A 23647-nucleotide genomic window follows, 5' to 3' on the forward strand; every position below is an offset into this window, starting at 1 on the left:
AGCGGAGGTAACTCAGGGTTCAATGGCCAAGCCCCCTCACCCCCCTCGCCCCCTCTCTCCCTGCTAAATCACGGGGGATTGCATATGGCTCCTATTAAAGCCTTGCTACGCGAGAGAGATCTCCATTTCACATTCATAGTCCCCAATGAGACCCGGGAACCATGTAGTTTCATGAGGGTTTGGGATTCTGGATGCCACCACCAAACCCTCTGGTGACCGCCGGCCGCCCCGATCCAAGGCGCCCCCATGGAAGTGAAACAAAGTGTCCATGTGTCACGCAGCACAATCAGCTTGTGTTGCTCAGCAGAGTCCTGGTGGATCCTGAGAAATGACTCGGCGGGAGCCGGTGCCGATACTTCTGATACCTCGTCAGTTTTGATAGATCATCATCTGTCTTGCCGCTGCGGTTGTGATTATTTGAGTGAAACCGTTTTCCTGTTTATCACTTCATGACTTTGTGACTGATTTCTATTACAATGTTCCCGTTCCAATAGGGGATGTGTACATCCAGCCGACTCAAGACAACAAGAATCCTGTCATATACGGAGTGTTCTCCGTGTCGGGGTGAGTCTGCTTCCTCTCCTAACTTTTAAGAAATTCTGCTCTGGGTCTCTCTTGTGTATTTGAAGAAAGGTTGCTTTACTACAGAGTGACATGAGCTCACAGCCAGCTCTATACTGGAAGGAGGGCCATTGTCCAAACCCTGCCCACACACACACACACACACACACACACACACACACACACACACATGCACACACACACACACACACACACACACACACACACACACACACACACGCACACACACATACACACACACACGCACACACACACACACATGCACGCACATACACACATACGCACGCCCACACACACACACATACACACACACGCATTGCTATTCCCCACTTTTTTCTTCATCCTCACAAATACAAACGCCCCATATTATTACAACACGTATGGTAAAAAGACGTTTCAATCATTCCCGTCCACTCTTGGTTAAACGAAGCAAGCAAACGGGAAGAATGTTTACATTTTAATAAAGAGGACATTGCAACCACTGAAATTGTTTCAATGATGTGTGTGTTTCATGAGCCGTTAACCTGGCCAGCTGAACTAACCTTAGCTAGTAATAGTATCAATATTGCAAATAAACTGCATGCTTCATTGCAAACATGTCAAACGCACCGGTGCATGAGAAAGTAAAATACAGTCAAACAAAATTGATTTTGTTGATTTATTTAGGTTTGTAGGACTTTAACCTCTTAAGCCCGGAGCCCTATTTTCTGAAAATCCGCCTAAAATACATACCTAAGTAAATGGAAGATTGCTCCAATGGAACATTCTACAAGGCTATTTGCATGTTTCTTGGTATCTAGGGACATCTATGGACCTCAGTGAATGTATTTCCAGTGTCAGAAATATTGTGTCTATTACTAGGCTTGCTTAAATTGTGATGAAACAAAGGAGAATATGAATTATGATTTTTCTTTGCATCTTTGACAGTGAATAACACCATGCTAAAAATGACCAGACATAAGAAACTGCCACTGAACTCGTTCAGTACCTTCTTGAGATCACGTGTACAAAAGATCTAAGGAAATGTATAAAGGGAAGATGATTAAACAGAAGGTTTTTTAGATACAGTACTGAAATCTGCCATCCGGACCCATGCAATTTGAAATATTATTATAGAATATAGAATATGAGGCCTATAAATGACCTTATTAAAGCCAACTTGCACACTATGGATCGTGCCAAATCTACTCTTTCAATGGCAGAGTTCAATTTGGATTTAGTATCACCAGGTGTGCATGAAGAACAGAGAATGAAATCTACTGTATGTACAGTCGATTTTTTATTCTTGCGACAGCTCCGCCATTTTTAAACTGATTTCAAATCGGATGGTTGCTAAATGTTCACAATAGGGGAGACAAGCTAACTGCGCTCCAATATATGCCAACAACGTTCAGTTTTGTGGTATATAATCCCGAGTAATAAGAGAAATAAAAAGAAGTCATACACTAGTAATTTGCTTGAAGGCAGCTAGAAGCCGTTGGGAAGTGTACTTTTTAGAAATTCCAACGCTCATTAAGAGCTCTGGATGTCCTCTTCTCAAATTACTACAATCGTCATCATTCAGCGATGGCCGCTAATTCAAAATGGCAGATTTCCACGATAAAAACAACACATTTCAATAACTAAAATCTCACTAATAACACTTTAACCTATTGGTAAACAAACGTATTGCTGAAAATATACACTCGGTCTGCTGTTGTGACATGGTTAGGATGTTTACTCTTGAATATGTTTGGGAAAAAAACGATAATTATATCAGACAGTCTAGAGAGAATGATTTATGACGTGATTTATGACGTGATGTAATTTGCGGTCCGGTAACCGGACCAGGGGGTGGATTAATAGCCTATGTGCAGGAAAGTAGATTTGACTGTGGCATGAAAGGCCTAATATTTCCTATTCTTGGGAGCTTTATTTTTCCTGACTGTTGACTTCTATTGTAGTAGAGCCCATTAATGGTCTGTTTCATAACCAGGCCTAAAGGCTGACATTAGACCAGCTTTTCTTTAGCTTTTCAGCACCATGGACAGTGACGCTTCATGTTGAGAGTCTTTGAACATTTTGAAAGGCTGTTTCTTCAGGAAAAGGTTACTGGCCTTGAGCACCAATTAAGGCTCGGATACATCATCACCTGTTAACTAATGTAACAGGCTACAGCTCAATCCGTAAAGGGAGTGTTGAGGTTTCATGCACCAGTTAGGAAATAAACAGAGCTATTTCTGTTTGCTTGTTTTTCCAAAGATGAAGCATGCGGCACAATAATTGTTTTATCTCTCCGTCGTCTTGTTTTTCATGATCGCGGGAAGTAAAAATACTTGAAATTGAAACTCACCTTGGGTCAAAGGAAAATAATCAAAGGACATTCTCACATTCCACAAACAAGGAAAGAATTGATGAACATTCTCACTCTTCACATTCGAGAAAGAAGTGAAGAAGGGAAAAAAAGGACTGCTTATATTTTTTTAAATGTGAATGATGTAATACTGTTCCAGAGGCCATTGACCCTTGGGGAAACATTTTATTTTAAAAGAAAAAGAAATTGAAACTCAATTAATTGCCCAGCCCTACTTTGGCCAATCACAAAGAGAGAATTAATCAGCTATGCATCAATCCGGAATGTCCCTTAAGCAGATCTATGGATGGGAGACAACAATGTGGATTTTAACAACCCCCCCCCCCCCCTGCAGTTCCCCCTCCTCCTCCTCCTCCCCTTCCTCCTCCTCCTCCTCATCCTCCTCCTCCTCCTCCTCCTCCTCCTCTCCTCCTCCTCCTCCTCCTCCTCCTCCTCCACTCCCATATGCATTCGGCCTAAAGGCACCTGCCCCCCTCGCATATTGAACCGCTGTGTTCCGTGCTGCCCCACTAAATCTACAAAGGCAAGGAAGTGAGTCTAGACCCCCGGGGGGGGGGGGGGGTCTACGGAGAGACTTGAGCCTCTGCGCAGGTCAACCTCGATAACAAGCACATCAGTCAACGCGGAGCATTAGCATTCAAGGTAGCAGGCAGTCACCACAAACATGACATGTAAATTGAGATTTAAAAAAGAGAGGGATAGAGAGAGGAGAGAGAGAGAGAGAGAGAGAGAGAGAGAGAGAGAGAGAGAGAGAGAGAGAGAGAGAGAGAGAGAGAAGAGAGAGAGAGAGGTGGCTCGTTCTCTCTCTCTCTCACACCCAGTCATAATAAACATGCCCTGATAATGTATTTGGGAAACAATACTGTTATTGTTTCCCCCCTGTCTCTCTCGTCAGGCTCCTAAACCCATTTAAAAACCCGGTTGATAAACGATAGCCGAGCGCTAATGATAGAGGCCCCGTGACAGGCCTGCTACACAAACACACTACACTACACCCACACCGGCACAGCAGAGACACACCGGGCTGCAGTATGTGGGCGTTTGTATGTCAGTGTGTCAGACATCTCGACTGTGCTTGAATCTGTTTGTGAGAGAGAGAGAGAGAGAGAGAGAGAGAGAGAGAGAGAGAGAGGAGAGAGAGAGAGAGAGAGAGAGAGAGAGAGAGAGAGAGAGAGAGAGAGAGATGTTGTTTGTGCATCATAATGTGTGGAGTGTGTTGCCTGCGTGTGTATATTAGGAGAGCTCTGAGTTACATGGGAAGGAACGAGTCCTGTCCGTCAGAGAGTTGCACCCAATTCTGTCCCTCGGAGAGATGTGAGTTTTTACACGCGTTTCCCTGAGCGGTTGTGTCCTGTTTGGTTGCTCATCCTTTCCTCCCCTCCTACCACAGATCCGTCTTTAAAGGATCGGCGGTGTGCGTCTACTCCATGGCCGACATCCGTATGGTGTTCAATGGGCCTTTTGCCCACAAGGAGGGTCCAAACTACCAGTGGGTGGCCTACACCGGGAAGATCCCCTACCCGCGCCCTGGCACCGTGAGTAGATTTATAAACAGACACACTCATCAAGACGTGCCTCGCCCCCGCCCACTCACTCTCACTCACACTCACACTCTCACACACACACACACACACACACACACACACAGACGCACGCACGCACACACACACACACACTCACACTCACACACACACACACACATACACAGAGAGAGAGAGAGAGAGAGAGAGAGAGAGAGAGAGAGAGAGAGAGAGAGAGAGAGAGACATGCTACAAGAATTACAAAACAGATATAGCTCTTACTGATATAGTTCTTACACATTCTTTATAGAGACCCTCCATGAATAGAGGCCGTGTGTGGACTGTTTGCGTAGTTCTCTTTCTTCCAACGTGCCCGTAACCATTTGTGACCAATTGAATGGCTAATTGCTGTGTGCAGTGGTAGAGTAGGTAAAACATCGGAAAAGGATGATATTGCTGTTCCACTCAGACTTGTTTACACCATCCAGTAATAACACACCGGTGTCTTACAGTTTTGTATATCAACACATTTGCAACCGTTGTTTCTCCCAACATGGAGGAAGAATTGTCATTCTAAACAATCCATGGAAGGCTATATTACCGAGAAGGAATTGTGTAGATGTAAACGTTGAGCAAGGTTTTGACCATTGTGTCAACACAACACAGTGTCCGGGAGGTACGTTCACCCCCAACATGCAGTCGACCAAGGACTACCCCGACGAGGTGATCAACTTCATGAGGAACCACCCCACCATGTACAACGCCATCTATCCGGTGCACAAGCGCCCCCTGGTGGTCAGGACCAACGTGGACTATGAGTTCACCACCATCACCGTGGACCAGGTGGCAGCTGCCGACGGGAACTACGAGGTGCTCTTCCTCGGAACAGGTCAGCCAACCCCCCCCCCCACCTTTACACTCCTCATCCTCGCTGACACTGTGTGGTATGTTCTGATACTAACGCCACCCCTCGGAGCGGCCAGATTCCACGGTGCAATTGAAGTGCATGTCACATCTGAGAATGAATTACGTATTTTGGGGGGAGGGGGGTGGTTGTTTATAACGTGTTCCGGTAATACAAGCCCTGGCGTCCTCTGGCAGAGCTTCAAACGGATCCCCCCCCGGCCTATTAATCACAGACAGATCAGAATGTTGGGAGCACCCTACGCCCCGCCCCTTAAGCCGCTATGACTGTAGTTGAGGCCTTTGATGGATTACTTGTGTAGAATACTGTCCGCAGAGAGATAGTCCCTACGTTCCTCGGAGGCGGTGGAGAGCGAAGGTCAAGGGTCAAGGGGTCAATAGGTCACCGGGAGTGAACTGTGTGGTTTTTATCGCGGTGTGTCTCCTCTCAGACCGCGGGACGGTTCAGAAGGTGATTGTCCTGCCCAGAGACGACCTGCAGACGGAGGAACTGGTCCTTGAGGAAGTGGAGGTCTTCAGGGTCAGTATCTCTCCTTTTTTTTCACCTCCCCCCCTCTTTTCTCTCTCTCTCTCTCTCTCTCTCTCTCTCTCTCTCTCTCTCTCTCTCTCTCTCTCTCTCTCTCTTTTTCAGACTAGTATATCTGTTTCCTCCGCCGCGAGTTAAATGGCTTGTGTTCAGCGTTCATTATCTGCTCATTAACGCCCGCTGTTATCTGTATCGTTGCAGATTCCCACCCCAATTACCACCATGAAGATCTCGTCTAAGCGGGTAGGTGACACAGGGAGGGGGCGGATCCACTGCTCGGCAGGAGGCAGGATGGTTTCCATGTAAACAGCAGCAGCAGGCTGCACACGCTTCTGATATATCTTCCGTATTAATTCATCTATTAAAAAAACATGGTTTCGTTTGAGTTTTACCCCATGATTCAATGCAGAATTCTCGCGCGTCTGAAGTAGTTTTGTGATTTTCCTCTCCTTCTTCTTCTTCGTCCCGACAGCAACAACTGTACGTGGGCTCCGTGCTGGGCGTGACCCACCTGGCTCTCCATCGCTGCGACGTGTACGGCGAGGCGTGCGCTGACTGCTGTCTGGCCAGAGACCCTTACTGCGCCTGGGACGGCAAGTCCTGCTCCCGGTACTCCGCCTCGCAGAAGAGGTGAGCACCAGGATAGTGTGTGTGTGTCTTCCTGTATTAGATTACATTAGATTACATTATATTAAAATGTATTGTCATCATACAGCATAAGTACAGTGCAACGAAAAGAAGTTTGGCATCCAACCAGAGTGCAAATGTAACAGTAAAGTGCAATAGTAATATAAAATGTACAGGTGATTAAACTGGAGTATAAAATTATATAAATTTGTACTACTGTATGTACAGAGTTGTAATATTAATAAAGACACTATGGTGGTAGTCATACTAGCCAGCAGCGTAACTAGTAAGAGTAGGTAAGGGATATGTACAGATATAGATATAGTATCTACAGATATGTAAAGGGTTATGTACGGACAGATGTGGATAGATATATAGGGTGAGAATAAATGTATATATATGGTATATACAGCATTATTGTACATGGTATCATACATAGTTATATGGGTTATATGCAGGTGTATGTCCTGTATGCCTGCACACTTGAAAATGAAGTGACATCTTCTCAATCCCATGTGCATTTCTTACTTTGAACTTTGAACACAATTTTTTGGGACACTGTAGTTAATCTCTTTTATTTTTGGGCTGTTGATCTGACCCCTCTAGGCGCAGCCGTCGACAGGATGTCAAATATGGCAACCCAATCCGCCAGTGCCGCGGCTACAACTCCAACGGTGAGCGATGAGAACTCCACATTCAATAGATATAGTATACTATATACTATATATAGTGTATATACTACATTCTATATAGAGTATATACTGTAGATAGCAGATCTGGATATACGAGAAGAAGCGACTTATACTCTGACTGATGTGATCATTATATAATTTAAATATAAATACATACATATATATATGTACAGTATATATACAGTAATTAATTAGTTCATTCATTGATTTGTTAAGTAATAGGGTTAAATCTGATATATGATCTATTGGTTTTGTCTGTATATTTTGTGTAGCATTAATGCATGACACACATGCCCCGCCCCCATTGCTTTATAGCCAATAAGAACACAGTGGAGGCAGTGCAGTACGGGGTGGAGGGCAGCACCACCTTCCTGGAATGTCAGGCCAGGTCGCCCCATGTGTCTCTCAAGTGGCACCTGCAGAGGGAGAACAGCGACCGCAGGAAGGAGGTGAGCAGCCGTGACCATTAAGCCTGTGGCTCTACAGCATTGTGAGACTGTCTTTCATCAGCAGGGCCTGCGTTCAGGTCTGGAGCAGTGGTCTTCAACGGTTTTCACTTCAAGGACCCAAGAATAGATACACCTTAGGCCAAGAGAAGACTTCTGTTCAATGGGATTTCTGTTCAGAATTTCACAACTGCCTGTAACGTAGGTGGGGAAATGTCAGTGTAACCTAGGATCCTAACAGTCATTCTTATACATCCTCTTATTGGTATGTGGATGAAATAATAAGGGAATTAAGACATTCCACTTCGCTAGAATCCCCTCAACGATCCATGTGGGTCCCCAGACCCCACTTTGGGAACCTCCAGTCTGGAGGGTGGATAATATATTTTCAAGTAACATGGTATATAGTACAACCTCTCAATCGCTCAATCAAATTGTGTCATGAATATACTCAGTGATCGTCTCCGTCTCTCCCAGATCCGCTCAGAGGGCCGCATCCTGAAGACGGACGAAGGCCTCCTGATCCGCTCCCTCCAGTCCTCGGACAGCGGCATCTACCAGTGCACCTCCACGGAGAAGAACTTCAAGCACAGCCTGGTGAAGATGCAGCTGGTGGTGCTCTCCAGCCGCACCGTCAACAGCGTGCTGGTGGAGACGGGCAGCCCCGCCCTCCCTCCGCTCCAGTCCAGCGCTTGGACCCCGAGCGCCGGCCAGTACAAGGACCTGCTGACCATCCTGAGCCAGCCGGAGATGGGCCTCATCAACCAGTACTGCCAGGACTACTGGCAGCTCGGGGACGCCGGCCTGGGGGACACCATGCTGGGGCCCAACAAGGCCAAGGGCCTGAAGGAGCTGAAGGAGCAAAAGAAGCCCCGTAACCGCCGGCATCATGAGGGGGAGGAGGGGGAGGAGGGGGAGGAGGAGGAGACCACCACCGCCACCACCACCACCACCACCGCCACCGCCGAGACATGAGGTGCACGACGTACCTGTACGACCACCCTGTCACTTTTACATGTCCCTGCACCCCGTTTAACCCATTCCCCACCGCCACCTCTTCTGCACAACCCTAGAAAATAAAAAAGGGGAAAAGACTTCATTCAAAATGGATAGAAGAATCGAATCATCATAATGGACGATGAGAGATGCGACGACAACAACAACAACAACAACAACAACAACAACAACAACAACAACAACCACAACAACAACAACAACAAAAAATCAACCGTCACAAACAGCAAACAGGTTGTACTTAACTGTCGGAAAAAGATACACATGGTATTTATTGTAGGTTGTAAATAGTATTTCTTTGTACTTAACTAGAAAGCAAGGTTTTTTTCGTTGTGAATAGGTAAATCTGTGCAAATATTGTTATTATAATAATATTATTGTTGTTAGTGTTATTGTTTATTACAATGTGTTATTCTATTGAAACTATCTTTTTATGTTTTGTTTGAGGATGTGGGGAGTGTCTCTGTACATGGAGAAGGGCCCGGGGGCGAGAGGAAGATCACTTTGACTGCTGGCAGTATTTAGTCTCGAGGTGGAAGTGAGATCACTGGTTGAGTGATATTCCAGAACTTCCCTAAATTTCTACTTCCGGAACTTTCTCTCTTATGGACGGTTGTTTTTACTGCGAGACACAGCCAACGGACAGTGTGAATAAAAGGATTTTTTTTGTGGGACATGCAAAAAGAAAGAAATGCCCGCTGGCTGCGGCTTGGACAGTATGTCACGGCGAACGACGGGCCGCTTTGTGACAATATGATATCCTTATCTTCCCTCTTGGGGTTTGAACTGACCCTTGGTGGAGGACGTCCAGAATCATTCAAAGTCTTGCTTCCACAAACTGAGGGGGGGGGCTGCTAGGGGCCATGTGGTCCAGCCTGGCCTCAGTCGACACAAACAGACTTTTAACAAAGCCACACGTCACAGTTAGACCCAATCTCTTCCAAAATCAATTGCTCGTCAGATGTTTGTTTTGTTTGTGTGTGAATATTACATCTCAATGTTGTACCCTTTTACGAACGTGATCATTGTGCTAAGCTGTTTTCTTTGGAGGGAAGCGTCTTTTGTTGGTACTAAAAATTTAAATAACATTGCCTTCTCTTTTCTTATTTGAGATGAGAATCTCCAGCAGGCAGCTATATGTGAGTTTGTGACAAGTTTGTGAATTATTACAAGAGACAAAGCACCTTCCGTTGCCAAATTGGTGATTTGGATTTGATTCGTGGTAAATACTTGATCAACATATATAATAGATATATGTGGCATATTATGCAGCATGTTAATCTAAAAGAGGGCAATTTGTGCTCAACGATTTTTTTTGCTCTAAAATTCAACCCAAACTGTCAAAGTTTGCATTCCAACCAACTCCACGCTATTGATAGGTTTAGTTGGTTCTTTGAAAAGTAAACCTTATTTGAATTGTCCAAGCACTATTAGCACTTCCAACAAAAGTGCTGCTTGAAGAGTTTGGCCATTTTAACAGGTACCGTATTTACTGTATGAGCGGTTTGTAATAAAAGTCACAGAACTTTCTCAGCAACTGATTGGGTCAAGCGGTGCTGTACCCCGTCTTCCTTCCAACAAATGAAAACGGACGTCTGTGGAACCGATACTGTGTAAGTAATCCCCAGGACCTTTCCTACCAAAACATTACGTATGTAATTACAACCACTTGGAATGACGATCACCACCAAACCTGAAGAGAAATTCATACCAAAAAAAAATCTCCGGAAGGTGGCTTTTCATTGTGTGCATGGCATGTACAGTAAATGTATATGATATTTGTCTAAAAAAAGAAAAGGAAAAAAAATGCTATGTTGCTGTGGATGTCAGTGGATGTCTCAATATGGGAATATTTTCAGTGCAAAGAAAGTTGGACTCATACCTTTATAGTGGAAGACGATGTTGGGAATACAAGAGAGGCCATTTTCAGATAAATAGTGTTTTTTAATCTCTCTCTCTCTCCTTCTGTCTTCCTCTCTCTGTCTCTCCCTCCCCTCTCAAAAGTCTGCAAAAACACATTTGCACATTTCAAAACATGTGCATCTGTTCTATTTTCTCTTTGTTTCATGAGCTCTGCTATGGGTCGACGAGGAAAAGTCATGTATGATATAATGCACAGTTGATGTTATTGTAATGACTTGTATAAATTACTATCTTTCCTTCCTCATCGATGTTGCTGACTAATAAATTAAAGTTCTATATTTTATAATAACAGAATGTCCTATTGTTTATTTTCCATTGGTGAGTTGTTACGGGTAGGACGCACTGGTTTAAGCGGTTGTTTTTACAAAGCCTTTGACACCATTGATCGTGTATTTTCCATTCATACTTCAGACTCACAAGCTTAAAGGAGTACTTTGACATTTAGAATTTCAGTTGATTATTTATCTTCACTTGACACTTTTTTATAGCTAGTTTTATAGCATTTGTGGGGGCACAGCTAGCTACAAGGGTTATGCTAGTATTGCCCCTTGGTTTTCTATGAGGAATGCTAATAAAGATAACATGCCATTTCTGTTGAAACTGAAGAACATACAGTAGGCCTATGTGTAAACCTTTTTCCTCCAGTGCGACAAGTGAAGAAAGATAATCAACTGAAATTCTAAATGTCAAAGTACTCCTTTAAGCTCTTGAGTCGCTATACATACTATGAATGAAAACACTGCTACGATAAATTCAAAATCTCAAAGTACTCATTTAACCACTGTTGGCCTTTCAAAAAACAAACGTATGAAGTCAGAGTGACTTCTACAGTATGTCTAGACGAATATGCAGCTCAATTGACCATATTCACCTGGCGGCCATTTTTCTCTTATGTCATGTTCAGGTTGGGTTCCTTTCCACCCTGTGGAAGTTCCCCCTTCCTTTCTCTCCTGTGTGTGTGTGTGTCTCTCTCTCTCTCTCTCTCTCTCTCTCTCTCTCTCTCTCTCTCTCTCTCTCTCTCTCTCTCTCTCTCTCTCTCTGAATCACACGCACACACACACACACTCAAATGAAGTGAAGTGGATTAGGATCTCTCACCACCTAACAGATTTAGGTCAATTAGATCTGTCGTGTGAAACTCCAAAGCTCTTTAAGCACATTATAACTCACCCTTTCACTCAGCGGTATGATGTATGAAATTGCTGTGTATGATTTTGTACACAGTTGGACTGTGAGCCAGGAGTTTTTTTGTGTGTTTATATTGGTGAGCAGCTCTGAGCTGCGTTTGGATCATGGCTTCTCACAAGAGGGTGAAGTATAGAGACTCTTTCTACTGTGTAACACATCTAATGAACCCCTCGAGGAAGAAACACGCTTCATTCAGACCCAAACATCATATGGAACATAGCCCTGGATATACCCATTTTCTATGAACATGATTTCAACATGCTAGGGGCCCCACTCTCAGTGCTAGTAGCCACTCTCTCTCTCCACCTCTCTTTTTAAAGGCAGCTAAGAACAGCGTAGGCAGATAAGCGCTTGAGCCGATGGGCGCATCTTCCGCTGAGCGCAGCAAAGTCTGCCTAAAGGTGGATCACTTCTATTCCATGGAACACCCACCCACTCCTGTCACTGCTCACACCCTGTCCACCTGAACCAGAGAGGACTCCTGTCCCGTCCTTGTGCCCCATTGGTCCCGCCTGAACGCCTGAACGCCTGAAATCCCCTTCCTAAAATTGGAAGATACTCCAAACGCTCTTCAGTGTCTATTGGAGGCAGTTGACGTGCCACCTGCGCGCAGTCGGAGGCTGTAGGCGATCGGCTAGGACCCGCTTCCTTTTCTTTTCCTTGCTGTTTGGGGTTTTCGGTGCACAGGGGCCTAAAGCCAGGGGACTACAGGATGGGGGCCGGAGCGAGTGCAGAGGAGAAGCACTCCAAGGAGTTGGAGAAGAAGCTGAAGGAGGATGCCGATCTCGATGCGAGGACCGTCAAGCTGCTGTTGCTAGGTAACACCAGCCAGCCAGTCTGTCTGTCTGTCTGTCTGTCTTTCTGGGGGACAGTTGGGAGGGGGGCCCAGGGGCCCCACAGACCAGGGGTGCACAAAGGAAGTCCTACATTGGTAATGTGTTTCTTTAGGCCGGCCCGCAGGCTCCGTACAGGGCAGGTTTATGATTCAGAGTCTAAAGTAAGATGATGAGTTAAGGATGTAAAGAAAACGTGAACTCGTTGTCTGGTGAATATTGGATTTCCCTCATCCACTTTTAAGTTAGTTTTGTCTCCGTTGCAAAGGGTCTGGGGGATGTGAAGACAATACACAGATATTTTTGTCTCTTGTCATGAGGAATGTTTCTCTGGAGATTAGATAAACCAAGACACGATTGCAATTTTGTCTCCGATTTGTGTTCCAGAATGCTCAGGCAAGGTTTGACCAATCTTAACATGGATATAAGTATTATACAACTCAAGAAATAGCCATTCACTGAACCTTCAATCTGCTCTCTAAGTAATTGTCTATACACTTCTGAAGTCATTTACATGAACTTTAACGAGGAGGACAAGCAGACTATCAGAGCCCAGTGTCAGCGTATCCATCTCTATCATTCTATTCTATTTTACATTTGAGGTAGCCTGCAGCTCACCTCAATCCCCTGATAATCCTAAAACAACAACTGCTCCAATACACAGGGATTAAATACACAATCACACCAGGATTATGCTTCACACCTCACTCCAATTACAATCACTCCCACCTATTAAAGCTTCAGTGACCTTAACATTCAAACGGTGTGCCCTGAACACCCGATGAGCACTTGGTGTACGAGTTCAAGTGTGTGAGCTGAACATTCCAATGATGATGTCACCATGATGTCACCATGATGTCACCATGGCTACTGGCTACTGTGGCATTCTGGAATTCCAAGATAGAATTCAGAGAAAACATTCCCCCCAAAAATATAGGCTATACACAAAAACAAAAGGATAAATAAGATGTAGAGACTTGACGAGAATATGGTGAGAATGTGCATTTACATAGCGCTGTTATCCAAAGCGCTTCACAATATTTGTTCCTCACATTCACCCATTCACTCACACATTCACACACCGATGGCGATGGGGGAGGCAACCATGCAAGGTGCCAACCTGCTCATGGGAGCAATTAGGGGTTAAGTGTCTTGCTCAAGGACACATTGACACGCTGCCTGGGAGGAGCGGGAATCGAACCGGGAACCTTCTGACTACCAGACTACCTCCTGAGCCACTGTCGCCCATTCGAACATGTTATTGTATGAAACAGTGCATTTACTATATGATATCATCTCGAACTTGAATATTGTTTATATAGTGCGTGGTTCTAGATTTAAAACCCAGCAAGGTTATCTCATACTATTCCAGTCAGGAATACATGGTGCACCCCCATAAGAACTGTCAGAGTGAGGGAAACAGTGTCACACTTCTCTTGATGAAAATCTAGGTCACAGCGATTGAAAAGGTTCCCTCTGTCATCAGCTATGAATGGGCTTAAGCCTGATGTAAGAAGCTTCACGCCCTATTAGGGTCCTCTATGGGTCAGAACACTGTACTAGGACGTGATGGACAGGATGCAGGCAGATGAACAAGGAAAATAATCTAATTCTTACATGGTTAATACTGCAGCCTAGTGGTCAACTTTAGTAATTTATTTAGTGAACGTAATTATCACTGTAGAAAACACAGCACAACACAAATTTACATTAGTTCCTCAGATTTATCTAAATCATCCAATATGTCCTAAACAGCCATTTTCAAATATATTGTTCAGTCCAATTTATGTTCTTCCTACTGGTCTCATAAAGCCACATCATGCGATTAGATTAGATTAGATTAGATTAGATTAGATTAGATTAAAATATATTGTCATTATACAGCACAAATACAGTACAACGAAAAGAAGTTTGGCATCCAACCAGAGTGCAAATGTAACAATAAAGTGCAATAGCAATATACAATGTACAGGTGATTAAACTGGAGTATATATAAATGAGTACTACTGAGTAATAATGCTAATCAGATGTACGTATGTACAATGTTATAGTATTATTATGTACAGTGGTACGGGTATAAAGACCTTATAGAGAGCAGTATAACTAGTAAGAGTAGGTAAGGGATATGTACAAATATAGATATAGTATCTACAGATAGGTAAAAAGGATTACTGTATATGCAGGTATGTACAGACAGATGTGGATACATCTATAGACAGTAATGCATTATTGTACATGCTATCATACAGAGTTATATGGGTTATATGCAGGTATATAAATAGGTATATAAAAAGGATTATATGCAGGTATATTCATTATAGTTTTGACATTCATAATTACATTGAACATTTCTGCCCTATTTTCTATAGGTGCGGGAGAATCAGGGAAGAGCACAATCGTCAAACAGATGAAGTAAGCACTTTTCACCCACCTAACCATTGCATCAAAACATCTGGTGCCATGTGTAAAGCACACATAGTCAAATTTGTATTCTCTCTCGACAGAATTATCCACAAAGATGGTTATTCGCTGGAGGAATGCTTGGAGTTCATTGTCATCATCTACAGTAACACCCTTCAATCCATGATGGCCATTGTGAAGGCCATGACAACTCTGAATATCTCCTTTGGTCATCCTGATCAACAGGTAGGATAAGGATAATTAGATCATTATTATTATTATTATTATTATTATTATTATTATTATTATTATTATTATTATTATTATTATTATTATTATTATTATTATTATTATTATTATTATTATTATTATATATATATAACAGCCGAAGAACAAAACCTCCTATCTGAAAAACTTGTGTTTTCATGTTGTTATCTTGCAGAATGATTTTTTTAAGGATGCCCAATACAATACACTGTTTTTGGACTATATTACTATATTGTAATGTGTTAACAATACCGACCAAGTATTAGTGCCTCGAAAAGTGCAGATATGAGGTTTTTCCCCACTTTCTTTTTGTTCTTCGGCCATCAATTTTTGCGCATGTCTGTGTGTGTGAGTACATGCATGTGCTTTCTTTTGTTCTCGGCCTCAATTTTGCGCATGTCTGTGTGTGTGAGTACATGCATGTGCATGTGCGTGTGTGCGTTTGTGTGTGCGTGCGTGCGTGTTGTGTGTGTGTGTGTGTGTTGTGTTATGTGTGTGTGTGTGTGTGTGTGTGTGTGTGTGTGTGTGTGTGTGTGTGTGTGTGTGTGTGTGTGTGTGTGTGTGTGTGTGTGTGTGTGTGTGTGTGTGTGTGTGTGTGTGTGTGTGTGTGTGTGTGTGTGTGTGTGTGTGTGTGTGTGTGTGTGTGTAGGATGATGCCAGGAAGCTGATACAATCTTGCAGACACCATCGAGGAGGGCAGCATGCCCAAAGAGATGGCAGACATCATCTTGCGCCTGTGGCTGGACACTGGGATCCAGACGTGCTTCGGCAGGGCCTCAGAGTACCAGCTCAACGACTCCGCTGGATAGTAAGACATCTCCTCATAATACCCCCCCCCCCCCCCCCCAGTGGCCTGCCCTTTTGCCCCAAGTGCCCTCCCAAAATATGAAGACGGAAATGTATACTACTATCCACGAGGGAAAACAACAATAGACCTTATCAATTTAGAAAGTACCCTGCATGCATTTTTGCATTTTGTGCTTTAGTTTTGTATATTGTATATTTTGTATAGTGTTTTGTCTTTATTCTTTTACTTTTTTTTGTATGAAGCACAATCTAAGGAGGTTCATATGGAACCAAGCATTTCACTGTAATGTACATGTACCTTAAATGTGACAAATGTGTGTGTGTGTGTGTGTGTGTGTGTGTGTGTGTGTGTGTGTGTGTGTGTGTGTGTGTGTGTGTGTGTGTGTGTGTGTGTGTGTGTGTGTGTGTGTGTGTGTGTGTGTGTGTGTGTGTGTGTGTGTGTGTTTCTCTCCCAGCTACCTGAGCGACTTGGAGAGGCTGATTCTGCCCGGTTACGTCCCCACCGAGCAGGATGTGCTGCGATCACGAGTGAAGACCACTGGTATCATTGAGTCCACGTTCTGCTTCAAAGATCTCCACTTCAGGTGAGAAAACAGAGCCATGCAGCAGTTAACCCTTTCACTACCACATAGTGAAAGGGTTAAGAAGACAGAGGAGAAGAGCACCAATAACGCAGCACCTTTGTTGGATGCGTGCTTAGCTGGAGCTGAGGATGCAGAAATTATTCTTATTGGGGATTGGAACACGGATATGCAACAAAAAGCACCCGTCTTCAAATCCTTCAATAGGTTTTGTGATCTGCACGGCCTCAGCCAGCTAATCACCCAACCCACACGTGTATGTGAGTCAACTCAGACTACCATTGATCTCATCCTGAACTCTGACAAGTCCAAGATCTCCAATAAAGGGGTTATAGCATGCGGGTTAAGTGATCATTATATGATATTCTGTACCCGCAAAAAGCTAAAACAAAAGGCTGGCTGTCACAAAACAGTCACATCTAGAGACCTCAAAACCTACTCTAGCGAGGCCTTTAACCTTGAACTGGAGAGTCTGGACTGGTCAGATGAGCTCAATGGTACACTGGTTGAAGAAACATGGCTTGGTTTCAAAACCAAATTTTCAACAATACTAAACAACATGGCCCTCCTAAGAACCACCAGGGTAAAAAATCGCGCTGAGCCGTGGATGCACACTGAAATACTGACCGCTATGAAAACCAGAGACAAAAAATGCTCTGAGTTTCGTAAAAGTCAGTCAAAGCTTACCAAAAGCACGAGCAGTGAACTCCAAGCCCACGTGACTGAACTCAAACTGGAAAGAAACAGACAAAAAAAATTTGAACTTTGGAAATTACTCAATAACCAACTAGGCTGCAGTAAAAAACTTAAAACCAGATTCTCAAACATAAACATAAAGACGGACAACACGCTCATCACAGACAAGCTGGATGTAGCCAATTACTTAAACAGTTTCTTCACAAACATAGCCACAACACTGGTAAACAAACTACCCTCCCACTCAGGGCAGTATGGGGTAGAACACATAGTAGCATACTACAAGAACCTAGGGGTCCACAAAGACGACTTCAAACTGGAAATGGTAACAACAGATGAGGTACTCAAAAAACGAGTGCCCTCCAACCTAACAAGGCCACTGGCCATGACAACATCCCCTCCAAATTCCTCAGAGACTCAGCAGCCGCCATCACCCCAGTCATCACACACATAATAAACCTCTCCATAAAACAGGGACACGTCCCCAAGGACTTCAAAATTGCGAGAGTAACACCCCTGCACAAAAAAGGCAGTAAATTATACCCTGGCAACTACCGCCCTGTTTCTATCCTAACCTCCATTTTTTTATACGAACAGGTCGAAAAATACCTAGCGGAAAAAAATCGAATCTACGAATTCCAATCTGGCTTCAGAACATCCCACTCCACTGACACATGCCTTCTCTATTTAAACGACCACATCAAACAAGAGGTGGACGCGGGCAAATACTGCGGCATGGTCATGCTGGACCTACAAAAGGCCTTCGACGCTGTCAATCACACCATTCTGATTGACAAGCTAAAAGCAATTGGTTTTGATAGTCTATCAGTGAGCTGGATGCAATCCTACCTGGAGGGGAGAGAGCAGATAGTGGAGGTAAACGGTACCCTATCCCCCCCCCCCCCCCTCACAGTGAGCTGTGGTGTTCCACAAGGAAGCATACTAGGTCCGTTACTGTTCCTAATTTATGCAAATGACATGTCGTCAGCTTGTGACTGCAACTTGTTCCTGTTTGCGGACGACTCAGCCCTGCTGGTCTCTGACAAGAACAAGTTACAGGTTGAAAAAACCCTCAGCTCAGAACTAGGCAAAATCTGCATATGGCTCGCTGATAACAAACTATTATTACACATGGGCAAAACAGAGTCCATTCTCTTCGGTTCAAATAACAAACTCAGCAAGACCGACGGCTTCTCAGTTACAGTGGGTGACAATATTGTCACAAGGAAAGAAGATATTACCTACCTGGGTTCCATCCTAGAGGCAAATCTTTCCTGTGACAAAATGGCATCCAATGTAATAAAAAAAGTCAACCAACGAACACGATTCTTGTACCGGATCTCCTCTCTGGTAAACAAGAATACCCTGAAGACTCTGGCAGGAGCACTCATTCAAGGGTACTACGACTATGCTTGCACCTCATGGTACCAAAGCACCTCAAAGGCGCTAAAAACTAAATTACAAACATCTCAAAACAAACTGGTCAGACTACTGCTTGACCTTACTCCTAGAACCCACCTCATCCCTGCCCACTTTGACAACCTAGGATGGCTTAGAGTAGACAACAGAGTACAGCAACTTGCAATGGGCCTGGTCTACAAGATACACTACACGACTAAGGTACCCATGTACATGTCAAAATACTTCCCAAAGGTCAGTGAATACCACGATCACAACACCAGAGGGAGCTCCACAAATCATGTTAAACCCAGATTCGGCTCTAACAAGGGACTAAACACGTTTCGCAATTATGCCACATCAATGTGGAACGCCCTACCCAAAGCTGTAAAGGAATGTGAATCACTACCCACTTTCAAAAACACTCTCAAAGAACACCTACGGGAGACTGCAATTCTAAACTGGCCCCTGTAAATGTCCTAACCCAACCCCCTCCAATGTACAGTAAATGACCAAGTATGGTCTTGTCAATATTCCAATGTACAGTTTTGCTTGTTCAGTTGTACAGTGTCCCCCCCCCCCCCCCCCCACCCCTCCTACCCAACCCCACCCACCCAACCACCTCCAATGTACAGTTTCTATGTCAAATGTATATACTCTCTTTTCTGGACTCTTTTCGTATCACAAACAGTACTGTATTTGCAAATCTGGTATGTCATAAATGTATAGATGTAGCAGTACTGTCTATCTGTATGTCATGTATGTCATATATGTTATGATGAATTGAAAATGGGGGACCCTGATGTAAACAAGACGAAAGTCTTTCTCTGGTCTGCATCCCCTTAACAATTGTATGTATTGAGCTGTACTGTACTGTACCCATTCTGCAATCTGTTAATAAAGTTTTCAACCAATCAATCAATCAACACCTGCCGGGAGACACGATGTATCGTACAGGTATTATCTCCACGTTACCCCTCTCTCTCTCCCTGCAGAATGTTCGACGTGGGCGGCCAGCGGTCGGAGAGGAAGAAGTGGATCCACTGCTTCGAAGGTGTGACCTGTATCATCTTCATCGCTGCTTTGAGTGCCTACGACATGGTGCTGGTGGAGGATGATGAAGTGGTATGATGATGAAACCACTCAACTTATTGCTGTTTTCTGTTACATTTGCACTCTGGTTGGATGCCAAACGTATTTTCGTTGTACTTGTGCTGTATAAATACATTTGAATCTAATCTATGATAAAATCACTCAACTTACATTTCATACCTAATTATGTCCTGCTCACAAGGGGCCAAGGTGCAAGAATTGCTATGCCCCCCCCCCCCCCCCCTTTATGTTGAGTGTGGGTGGGCCCAATGGGGTCCATCTTTGAGGAATCCATCACCATGGGTTCTGTTTGTTTGTTTGTTTGTTTGTTTGTTTGTTTGTTTGTTTGTTTGTTTGTTTGTTTGTTTGTTTGTTTTTATTAAGACCCCGATTAGCTTTTGCATAGTTGCAGCTATTCTTCCTGGGGTCCAATAACTTGGTGACAACTGACAACACAAACATATACATTCACACTCAACACCAGCCATTGACAAAACTAAACAAAACAAACACACTGCAATTAGACAAAGCTAATAAACAGGCTCCGACTGAATCCATCATGACCTGTTGCACGTACACCCCCTGTCTTTACACCGTGTCGTACCCTACTGTACATGACTGTCCTTCCAGCAGTGTTGTAGCACTCGAGTCCAGGACTGATTTTTCAGGACTTGTGACTCGACTTGGACTTGAGCACTGATGACTCTGACTTGGACTCGAGCATTGACTGCATTCGGACTTGGACTCGAACACTGGGGACTCAAGACTCGACTTGATACTTAGTGACTCGACTACAACACTGACTTCCAGTGCAATAGAGTAGACCACTGCAACACTTCCGGTATTCTGAAATCATGGGAGAGAGAGCGGGGGGAGAACATGAATGAATGTGGATGAGAGCCTTGACATTAAGTGGTTGTACTGTAGCTACGGCTGTGGGGGTGCTGGAGACATCATCCAATACACTTTTATACGCCTGAGTCTCCTGAACACGGAGAGACCAATCCCAAGTCGATCGACACTTTCTCGGCCGAGCTATAGGCACTTTCCCGCACCTACTCCCGAACTCTGCATCATGCGCAGATTGCCCACGGAGTCTCTCTGGTTTGTCCAGAGATCTAGGTTTAGGTGTGGAAAAGTGACTATAGCTCGGCTGAGAAAGTGTCGATCGGGATTGGTCTCTCCGTGTTCAGGAGACTCAGGCGTATACAAGTCTATTGGATCATGTCTCCAGCACCCCCACAGCCGTAGCTAGACAACCACTTAATGTCAAGGCTCTCATCCACATTCATTCATTTTCTCCCCCCACTCTCTCCTCCCTGAGCTCAATGTAACGCGGAAGTGCAGTGGTCAATACCCGTCTTGTTGGACAGGCCTATATGCCCGGGAAAACGTCTCCGTTCAAAAGAAAAACAAACCCTCTGCTTCTCTAGAACCGCATGCACGAGAGTCTGCACTTGTTCAACAGCATCTGCAACCACCGCTACTTCATCACCACATCCATCGTGCTCTTCCTCAACAAGAAGGACGTGTTCATCGAGAAGATCAAGAAGTCTCATCTCAGCATGTGTTTCCCCGACTACGACGGTGAGGTCGTCGTCACACCTGTCAACAGTGTAGTAGCAACACAGAGGTCTTCGTAAGCTAGCAAACTGTGCAGAACAATCGATTAGTCTACCCTTTTTTTGTAATGTATTATACTGTGATAGAGCATACAGACCCTCATCTGCATATTTGATTACACTGTTTACTTTCTCACATTCTTATATTCAGAGTTAATTATATTGTTTACGATGTTTATTTTGATTATAATTTCATTGGCTATATGTAGTATGTCTTTCTACTATTACCCTGCCCATACCTGTACCTCCCCTCCCCCATGCTGGTATGACACCCGAATTTCCCCAAGGGGGGTCAATAAAGAAATGTCTTATCTTATCTTTCCCTGTAGGTCCCAACACATTTGAGGATGCCGGTAACTACATTAAAATTCAGTTCTTGGACCTCAACATTCGTAAAGACATCAAGGAAATCTACTCCCACTTGACCTGCGCCACAGACACGGAAAACGTCAAGTTTGTGTTTGACGCTGTCACCGATATTATCATTAAAGAAAACCTGAAGGACTGTGGTCTCTTCTAAAGAGTCCCAAAGCAGGTCAGTGGAATTCGTCTCATACAAAGTAACCATGTTGAAATAAATTACACCTGCTCGCTTCTACTCATGGCACTCCCAAAGGTCAGTGAATACCACGACCACAACACCAGAGGGAGTTCCACAAATCATGTGCAACCCAGATTCGGCACAAACAAGGGACTAAACACGGGTCTTGCGTGTCGTGGGATCGGTATGGGTGGGGTGGGGTTTCCTGGGGCTTGGGCGGTCTGGTCGACGGGCCGGAGGGACACCGGGCTTGGGGTTCTCGTGGGCCGGGGACCTGGGGGTCGGGCTCTGGGTGCTCGGCTCCGCGCATGGTGGACCAGGATATGGGGGTGCTCTGTTTCTCGGGGGGGGGGGGGGGGGGGGGGGTTAGGAGGGAGGGGTTTCTCTCATGGGGGTCAGAGCGGCTGAGCTTTGCCCGGTGGGGTCTTGTGTGTTGCGGGGTCGGTGTGTGTGGAGTGGGGCTCTCTGTGACATGGGAGGTAGCGGGCTTGGCTCGGTCCCTCCCCTCTACTGGGCCTGGCCCAATTAATTCAAGGGACCCGTGTCGCTGGGGGCCTGGCTCCACGCACATCGGCCTGGGATATGGGGGAGTTCTACGGGCTTAACTCAGGGGGGGGGGGGGGGGATGTCGGGGGGGTGGGGGAGGTTATCGTTTCCGCGGTTTGGCCCGGGAGAGTGGGGTCTTGTATGGTGTGGGGTCGTTGTGCGTGGGATGGGGTGCTTGGTGACATGGGAGGTAGCGGGCTTGGCTCGGTGGGGGGGAGTACCTTCCCTCTCTCCTCTGCTGAGCCCGGCCCAATTAAACTCAAGGGACCCGTGTCACTGAGTGCTCGGCCCCGCGTGGGACGGACCTGGGGTGTGGGGGAGCCCTATTTCTGGGGGTGGATGGCGGGGGAGGGGGGGTCCCTCTTATGGGGGTCTGGGAGGCTGAACGCAGCCATATTCAAGGGGCCCATGTTAGTGCATTGTTGTGTTATGGATGTCATTGTAAGTATTGTCTAAGTGTTGTTTGTCTATAGCCTAAATGTTAATACAAATTTAAGTAAAACAAATATATATATATATATTTGAATTGTGTGAACACATTCAAAACCGCTCTTAAAACCTCTTAACCTGTGCCCCCAAAAGTGGCCATTTTAGTTTTCGTTTTTGAGGACTGCATACTCTTTTTGCAAACCAAAATACTATACTTTATACTTATAGCACATGCATGAGCCTGTCTCTTTTGAAAGATAACATTCTGAAGTTTATGATACAGTAAAGAAAGATCACTTTTAGTGCTAATAAAATAGAGTAACATAGGTCTGAACTTGAGTTGTAGAAAAACGTGTTACTCAAGTTTTACTGTAGTAGTTAGTAGTCCAGAGGTAGTATTTCCCCAGAAGGTGGTATGGCTTAAAAATCCATAGCCTGAAGCCTTATGTAGTACATGTCCAAGTTTCATAAAGATCCATTCAGAGTGACTTTGGTAAACTGTGTACAATGAAAAACTCAGAATTTCAATTCTGTTTTCGTTTGTTAGTTTTTCACCTAGATCCCTGATTCATACATCCCCACATGGGGTATCATTGGAAAGCCTTTGGAAATTGGAAAGCCTCATTGGCTACAACCCTCC

General features: G+C 44.6%; 2 protein-coding genes across 2 annotated transcripts in view; both read left to right on the forward strand.

The window, feature by feature from the left end:
- Window positions 1–10901, forward strand: part of sema3fa (sema domain, immunoglobulin domain (Ig), short basic domain, secreted, (semaphorin) 3Fa) — a 51495-nt gene extending 40594 nt beyond the window's left edge. The window contains 9 exon segments of the mRNA XM_084316983.1: window positions 495–564; window positions 4326–4470; window positions 5122–5344; window positions 5811–5899; window positions 6107–6148; window positions 6378–6535; window positions 7139–7206; window positions 7540–7673; window positions 8148–10901. Coding sequence (XP_084173109.1) covers window positions 495–564; window positions 4326–4470; window positions 5122–5344; window positions 5811–5899; window positions 6107–6148; window positions 6378–6535; window positions 7139–7206; window positions 7540–7673; window positions 8148–8645 — 1427 coding nt within the window. The 3' untranslated portion in view covers window positions 8646–10901.
- A 1606-nt stretch (window positions 10902–12507) lies between these two features.
- Window positions 12508–22011, forward strand: gnat1 (guanine nucleotide binding protein (G protein), alpha transducing activity polypeptide 1; the record flags this gene model as incomplete). The annotated part of the gene is given in 9 exon segments (XM_084316992.1): window positions 12508–12613; window positions 14998–15040; window positions 15133–15274; window positions 15945–15962; window positions 15964–16103; window positions 16558–16686; window positions 19773–19902; window positions 21303–21456; window positions 21821–22011. Coding segments are annotated over 9 exon segments (1053 nt in total).
- Window positions 22012–23647: the final 1636 nt, after the last annotated feature.

This window comes from Notolepis coatsorum (genome assembly GCF_963971535.1).
Source record: "Notolepis coatsorum genome assembly, chromosome: 6".
NCBI lineage: Eukaryota > Metazoa > Chordata > Actinopteri > Aulopiformes > Paralepididae > Notolepis > Notolepis coatsorum.